We start from the raw sequence: 7,592 nt of genomic DNA on the forward strand, positions 1-7,592 counted from the left end.
TCCTGGGGATCCCAACGACACAGAGGAGCAGCCCTGGGGCGGCAGCATCTGCTCCCAGGCCTGGGGACTTTGGTGCTGACTTACTGTTTGCCAATGGCATCCCCTGGTGGTGATTTCAGGCTGCATGGACTGGTGTGTCCCCACCCCAAACTGCAGCCTCCAGAAAGGAGCCCCAGCCCAATGCTGGCCTGGCTCTCATCAGAACCAAAACTAAGAGCCTGTCCTTGGAAACGCTGAGAACTCCCGACTCTGATCTGTCTGGCCTCTGTTTTCTGATCTGTGGAATCAGGATGCTGCATCCTCATGAGCTCTAGGTCATTTCCTTTTCAGGTTCTTGGTAACGCCCCGGAAGTGACATCTCGTAGCTCCCCAGGGACAGAAGGGTGGGCTCCAGGATCGCCCCGCCCCCAGATTTTAACGTCACTTCCGCCCTCATAATCGGCGACGTGGCCGGCTTCTTCTGCCCGGGTGGGGACGTCACTTCCGCCGAATCCCTGACCTGCTGCTAGGATCGCGACGGGAACTGGAGCCGGAGGTCCCCGCGCGGCCCGGGCCTGGCGCCCTGAGGGGAAGAGCGGCCCGGCCCGAGGTAAGAGGGACATGCATGGGCGAGGGCAAGGTGAATGCACGAACCTGACCAGAGGGCAAGATGCCTCTGAGCCCTGGGGACGGATGAGGACACACCTGATGCCCAGGTGTATGGGGGGGAGGGCGGAGACTCACACACCTGGGGAAACTAAAATGACTGTGGAAGGGATCACCTACCCATGTCCTGGGAAAAAAGAGGTTTTTCCCAGAGGTCGAGAACTTAGACCAACTGATTCAACTAAGGCCTTGGGGGGGCAGGGCCCGAGGAAGAGGAGGTGCATGGGATGGAGGAGGGGGAGACCACCTGCAGGAAAGGGGAAGAAACACGAAAGGAGAGCGAACAGCCAAACAGTGGTGAACATACCTGAATGGTAGTAGACACCTGAGCTCCGGGAAGGGGGTTAATCTCCTGATGGGGAGAAACACCTGCATGGGGATGAGCTTCTTGAGAACACAGACTTTCTCTCTCTTGTTCGCTGCTGTATCTCCATTGTCTGAGATAGTGTGTGACACATAGTAGGCACTCATTAAATGTCTGTGGAGTGATTGAATGCGTGAATAATCAGTGAAGTTCTGCTAGGGTGAGGGGTTCATGGGGACATGACCTCAGGTCACGCACACCTGAGGCCTGGGTATGTCTTTGTACAAATATGCACCTTGGAGGGGAGAAAGACACAGAGTTCAGAGAAGAGTGGTACCAAACCCCAGAACTCTGAAGCCCTGGGACAACCTCTGAAATGGTAGGGGAGACCTTCCTCTTTGGAGTACTGGCCAGTTTCCAGAGCTGTCTGTGTTGGGCTTTGCAGGGCGCTGGGGTGGAGACCTTGACTCCAGTCCCTTCGCTCGCCATGACGGACGGGATCCTAGGGAAGGCAGCCACAATGGAGATCCCCATCCACGGGAACGGTGAAGCTGGGCAGCTTCCTGAGGATGATGGGCTGGAGCAGGTGCTTCTGTTTGATTCTTCGTATTGTTTCAATTGAGGAATCCCAACTTATAAACCCTGAACTCTCACCTCTGTTCCAGTAGCCTTCCCCTAACTTACCTAACTCCCTTCAATTTTTTTACAAATCTTTGTTCTGATTCTGTGCAGACTTCCCTTGTGTGCTCTCTCTATGATGCTTCAATCCAAGCTTGTTTTCACCCCCAAAATGCTTCAGCTGCCCCTATGTTCCTGAAGCCCCCTCTTCTCTGGCCTATAGGACCTCCAGCAGGTGATGGTGTCAGGACCCAACCTCAATGAAACCAGCATTGTGTCTGGTGGCTATGGGGGCTCTGGTGATGGACTCATCCCCACAGGTATGAATGATCAGAACAGGACAAGCTGCTTGAGTGGAGATGGGGAGAGGGATGGTTCCAGGGAGCATCAAAAGTTCAAAGTGAAGTCGCTCAGTCATGTCCGACTCTTTGAGACCCCATGGATTGTAGCCTGCCAGGCTCCTCTGTCCATGGGATTTTCCAAGCTTGAATACTGGAGTGGGTTGCCATTTCCTTCTCCAGAGGATCTTCTTGACCCAGGGATTGAACCCAGGTCTCCTGCACTGCAGGCAGACTCTTTACCGTCTGAGCCACCAGGGAAGCCCTAGACTATGGAAGCATAGACTGTGTCTAAGAAGGCTTGCATTTTGTTTGGAGATCCTTGAACCTTGATCCTTGAACTAGAACCTCTGCTAGTATGAGCCTTATGGAATCTCAGCCCCGAAGCCAGCTCCCAGAATTGTGCTTTTGCTCCCACTTGCAGTTTAGCCCCACTTGTACCTTTCCCTGCTGTCACTACCTAAGACAAGCAAAGAACTCTGTTTCACAGCTCTCCTTCCCCCTAACCTGCTCTAGAGCCTGAATCTGATTAGGAACTTCTCAGAGTTTTAATGTGACTCTTCACGTTTAGAAGAACAAACAGTTGTGAATCTCACACTGGGATTTGGGAATTGTCAACCGGGTGTTCTGTTTGCTGGACTCACCATCCATGATCAGTCTCCCCATCCATGATCAGTCTCCCCATACTGGGCCTACTTCCTGCTGTTTCCTCTACCCCTGTACACATGCCACTCCCTCTTCCCCCCTTTTCCAACCCTCACTTTAAGAAGAGGCCAATGTGTATGGGATTTGGGTCTCAGGGCACGATGTATAAGTTTCTCCTAGTGAGTAAGAGAATCTAATTGTCTCTAGCTTCTGCTCTTTCAGGGAAGTCATTTTCATGTGCTGGGAGGGGAGTTGGGGGGGAACCACAGAGGTGTCTGATTGTATCTGAGAGAGACTGGAGTCAGAGAACTTGGTCCTTTAGGGTCTGGCCGCCATCCATCTCACAGTGCTACTCCTGCTGGTCCTGGAGATGAGGTGGCTCGGGGCATCGCTGGAGAGAAGTTCGACATCGTCAAGAAATGGGGCATCAATACATATAAGGTGGGATTCAGTCACCTCTCCCTTCCCCCAAACTGCCCTGGGTACCTTTTCCCCATCTTCCAGATCCTAATATCCCAGCTATGGCTGAGACTCGGAAGCCTGGGGATGCTGGGGTAGGTGCCTTTTGCGGGGGCAAGGTACTAGGGTCTCTGACCTGCTCCCCCACTTCTCATTAGTGCACAAAACAGCTGTTATCAGAACGATTTGGCCGAGGCTCCCGGACTGTGGACCTGGAGCTGGAGCTGCAGATTGAGCTGCTGCGTGAGACGAAGCGCAAGTATGAGAGTGTCCTGCAGCTGGGCCGGGCACTGACAGCCCACCTCTACAGCCTGCTGCAGACCCAGCATGCACTGGGGGACGCCTTTGCTGACCTCAGCCAGAAGTCCCCAGAGCTCCAGGTGCCTCGGCCAGGCCAAAGAGGGTGGGGGGACTGGGCCGGGGCCCTCCCAGGCAGTCACCCCTCAGCCTCCCTCCCTCCCTCCCTCCTGCAGCCCAGAGGGAGAACCCCTCCAGGGTGGGCCCAGCCCCGCCCCCAGCAGCACTCACCTGTGGAGGCAGCCTAAGGGTTTGTACAGGGGTCCAGAAGTGGGAGGCGGTGGGGGAGGCGGCACACTAGGTGCCTCACAAGTAACCCTTCTCTGCATTGACGAGAATGCCTTCTGTGCTCAGCCTAATCAGAGCCCCTCCCTTGCCTGCTGCACTAGCTTTCCCTATTCCAGTCCTGTGAACAGACCCCCCACTCCCACAGTCCTGCCCCAGGCAGCCCCAGGGTGGCCCCACTAACTTTCTGGCTAAGAGAGCCTTGCTGGAGGCAGTCCTGACTTGTTCCAGTGTTATTGGCTGTTTCCTCCTGGCAGAGGAGGGGGAGGAAGGGCCCTTTAGCTCCAGTCATGTGGTGACTGTTACTCAGGCCTGTCCCTTCCTTCTGCCCTCAGGAGGAATTTGGCTACAATGCAGAGACGCAGAAGCTGCTGTGCAAGAACGGAGAGACATTGCTAGGGGCTGTGAACTTCTTTGTCTCTAGCATCAACACATTGGTAACCAAGACCATGGAAGACACTCTCATGACTGTCAAACAGTATGAGGCTGCCAGGTGTGGGCACTGGCAGGGCCTAGGGTTTTGGGAGTTGGCTGGCATGGGTGAAAGTTTGAGCTTTAGGGGCAAAAGAATTGAGAAAAGTAGGAGAGTGTGTGGAGGGCAAAGGGGTGGAGACCAGCCCATATCACCCCCTCCCCAGGCTGGAATATGATGCCTACCGGACAGACTTAGAGGAGCTGAGCCTAGGCCCCCGGGATGCAGGGACGCGTGGTCGACTCGAGAGTGCCCAGGCCACTTTCCAGGCCCATCGGGACAAATATGAGAAGCTGCGGGGAGATGTGGCCATCAAGCTCAAGTTCCTGGAAGAAAACAAGGTGCTAACCCCACCCCTTTGACCCAGCCCACCTTTCCATCTGTACCACTGACCTTCCCCTCAAACTCCCCATCACTGAATGGGGAAATGCATCTTGGCTAAGGAGTAGGAACATTCCCCAGCCCACTCAATCCCTGGACCTTTCCCTATCACCCTCCCTCTGATCCCTGGTGCTTTTCTATTAGAGGATTTGGCTGCTGATCCCAAGAACACCACTGGGAAAAAACCACCCCTTGAGCTTAGGTGCCAGAACCCCTGGCCCAGCCAGTCAAGTTAGGTTTCTCCTATTACAAGGCTTTTATCCCTTGACTTTCTTGGTGGAGTTCAGCCCCCACTCCAAAAGCACCATCAGAGCAGAGTCCATGTGCCCCTGATCTGGGTTCAGGATCATAGCCCCTCAGAAAGGGTGTCTGAGTCCAGTCTCAGCTGACCCTGCTGGACCCCCAGATCAAGGTGATGCACAAGCAGCTGCTGCTCTTCCACAATGCCGTGTCCGCCTACTTTGCTGGGAACCAGAAACAACTGGAGCAGACCCTGCAGCAGTTCAACATCAAGCTGCGGCCTCCAGGAGCTGAGAAGCCCTCCTGGCTAGAGGAGCAGTGAGCCACTCCAGCCCAACCTGGCTATCAAGAAGGACATCGGGAGGGGTAGTCCCAGGGTGGGGGAGATTTGGACATGGGACATCCCTTGCCACCTGCACTCTGGCTTGGGTTCCCTATCCCTGGCTGGGGCCTGACGGGGCCTGCAGGCCCAGCAGCTGCAGCCCTGTCCTTTATCTTCCTGGCCACTGGGCTTCATTCCCAGATCTTTTCCTTTCACTCCACAGCCAAAGGCTATGACAAAACCACTCCCTGGCCAATGGCATCACTCCTCAGGCCTATCCCCAGTTTCTGGGGTGTGCCCCCTGACCAATGGCAGAGCCTCAAAAGGCCCTGTCAGCCAATGGCAGCTCTTCTTGGGCTCCCCTGGGCCAATGATGTTGCCTCCAGTACCCTTTGTCCCTCCTCAATGCGTGCCCATTGCAGAGAAGGGGACTGGGACCAACAGGGTGGGGATATGGGGAGCCCCATTTTTGGCCGTGCATCTGAATGGGTCTCCCCTCACCTGCCCACCCAGTTTAATTGTGCTTAGAGCCCTGGAAGATTGGGACCTAGCACTAGGAATAAACCTTTCATAAAAGCAGGCCCAGTGAGGTCAATTTGTGGGGGATTCTAGGAGGGTGGTCTGGGTGGAGAAATGCTCAGTTTAATCATACATCAAAATCCTGCCATTTTAGGAGAGCTGGGGCCAGATAGCTGAAGTCACAGGTTTCTGGAGAGCCTAGTCCCCTCCCCCAGCCCCAGTAGGAGCCAAAGCTTTATTTGCCCTTTAGGCTTGTGCCAGGATAGCAACGTATCTTAAAACACAGGGCCCAGAGCGGGTTGGGCCTACCAACCTCCATCATCTGTTCATTCATACAGCAAATATTTACTGTACTGAATGCTTTTATTTGCTGCTGCTAGACCCTGGGGAGACATCAGAGAATAAAACACGGTCCCTGCCCACAGTGCTTACGGCCTAGTGGGGGATAGAGGCAAGTAACTAGGCAACTACAATACAGTGATAAATACTAGGATACAGAAGCACAGAGGATGGATGCTGGATGGAGCCTAGATGGATAGAGGTGGGGATGTCAACTTGAAAGCTGAGAACTGAGGGTAACTAAATGGTGACCAGGTAAAGAGTAAGGGGAAGAGCATCTTAGGCAAAGATGCCAGTGTATGTGAAGGCCCTGAGTAGGAACTGGGAGGAATTAGCTTGGCAGAAATGAAGGGGGAATGGCTAGAGGATGACTACAGAGGCAAGGTAGCAGATCATGCTGAGCGTTTTCAGGCTGCTTAAGGACTTGCCCTTTGTACAGAGAGCTGTTGAAGCCTTAACAGAAATTTGATGGCATGAAGGACATTTAGGGTTGAGGAAAGAAGCCTGTGAGGCTTAAAATAGTGTTCTACAGACCCAAGTCACCTCATATTGGGTAGTCTCCTAGCCCTGGCCCCAAATTACAGAGCAATCATGAACCCTGAGGCTCATTCACAGACACCAGAGCACCTGTGCCAGAACTGAGGCAGGTGAAAGTCAAGGCACTTCCCAGGGTCCCTGCTGCACCCAGATGTTGAGCCCAAACCTGAACCTTGTGTGTTGCAAGAAAGCTCCCTAACAGCATTTTCATTAGTGAGGGTCCAGGTACCATTGCCCTATATCCCTTAGCCAAGGAATGCTCCAGAATTCAGCATGGTCCTCTACCTCAAAAGCTGCAGTTATCTGACAAATTTGATTATTGAGTGGTGGCCCCCCAGCTTATGGGTCACTGGGATACTTCAACATGAAACGTTCTGAGGCTCCAAGTGACTGGAGCCAGGACCTACAAGCAGAACTCAAACCCTGTTTCCAGCCCTTTCTACCTGAGTGAACAGGGTTACTGTCTGGGGAGCCGAGGACCCTCAGTTCTTAACGTTGCAAAACACGGCTAATGAAAGAAGCTACCTATTGAGATGATGAGTATTAAAGAAGATCATATATTTAAGGTGATGCGTTATGTGTCTGGCACATAATAAGCAGTCCCTGCTAACAGTATTATTTTCCACTGGGACTGGTTTTCCACAATGTGATGATTCTGAGAATCGCTCTGGTCTTGGATGGTGGAAGGGAGTCGCTAGATGGTCTGAACCATAATTTCCTCGCGAGGGGGCTCCTGAGGGAGAGCCAGGCACTTTGAGCCAAATCAAGCCCCATCTTTCTCGGCCGTCAGCCCCTTCTCCCAGAGCTCTGGGTACTGCCCTTCCACTTTGGGGCTCTTTCGTCGCCGAGAGATCCGCACGGAGGCACAGGCGATCCCTGTCTCCCCCGCTCAGCAGAGACCACACTAGCATAGTCCGTAGGAGCCCCCCAAGACAGCCTGGAAGGGCACCTCCGGGAGGCAGCCCTTACCCGCTCCCAGAGTCCGAAAACCCTGCTGCCCAGACGCCTTTTCGTAATGAAGCGTCTGCCCAGTCCCTGAGACCGACTAAGCTGCCCTTTCCTGGAACCGTCAGGACTCAGAGGCAGCTGGCGGGGATCGAGGATCCGGGATCCGGGATCTGGCTCAAGGGTTGCCCAGCCCGACCGCAGAGGCACCGCCTGCAGGAGCCTCAGGGGAGTCGGGGGATCTGC

The 7,592-nt window shown here is 54.2% G+C and overlaps 1 protein-coding gene across 2 annotated transcripts; it reads left to right on the forward strand.

The window, feature by feature from the left end:
• The first annotated feature begins 476 nt into the window (after positions 1 to 476).
• On the forward strand, positions 477 to 5,587 carry ARFIP2 (ADP-ribosylation factor interacting protein 2). 2 transcript variants are annotated; one of them, XM_010839135.1, is made up of 8 exons: positions 477 to 589; positions 1,395 to 1,535; positions 1,791 to 1,887; positions 2,873 to 2,991; positions 3,168 to 3,389; positions 3,927 to 4,084; positions 4,230 to 4,404; positions 4,851 to 5,585. In XM_010839135.1, the coding sequence occupies exons 2-8, from the start codon at positions 1,437 to 1,439 to the stop codon at positions 5,004 to 5,006; spliced, it is 1,026 nt and encodes a 341-aa protein (XP_010837437.1). In that variant the 5' UTR covers positions 477 to 589; positions 1,395 to 1,436; the 3' UTR covers positions 5,007 to 5,585. The 2 variants fall into 2 exon arrangements, with proteins under 2 accessions (XP_010837437.1, XP_010837438.1); XM_010839136.1 differs by lacking the exons at positions 477 to 589; positions 1,395 to 1,535; positions 2,873 to 2,991 and having other exon boundaries at positions 1,828 to 1,887; positions 4,851 to 5,587.
• The last annotated feature ends 2,005 nt before the right edge of the window (positions 5,588 to 7,592 follow it).

Source organism: Bison bison, unplaced genomic scaffold (assembly GCF_000754665.1).
Source record: "Bison bison bison isolate TAMUID 2011002044 unplaced genomic scaffold, Bison_UMD1.0 scf7180017864112, whole genome shotgun sequence".
NCBI classification, from domain to species: Eukaryota; Metazoa; Chordata; class Mammalia; order Artiodactyla; family Bovidae; genus Bison; species Bison bison.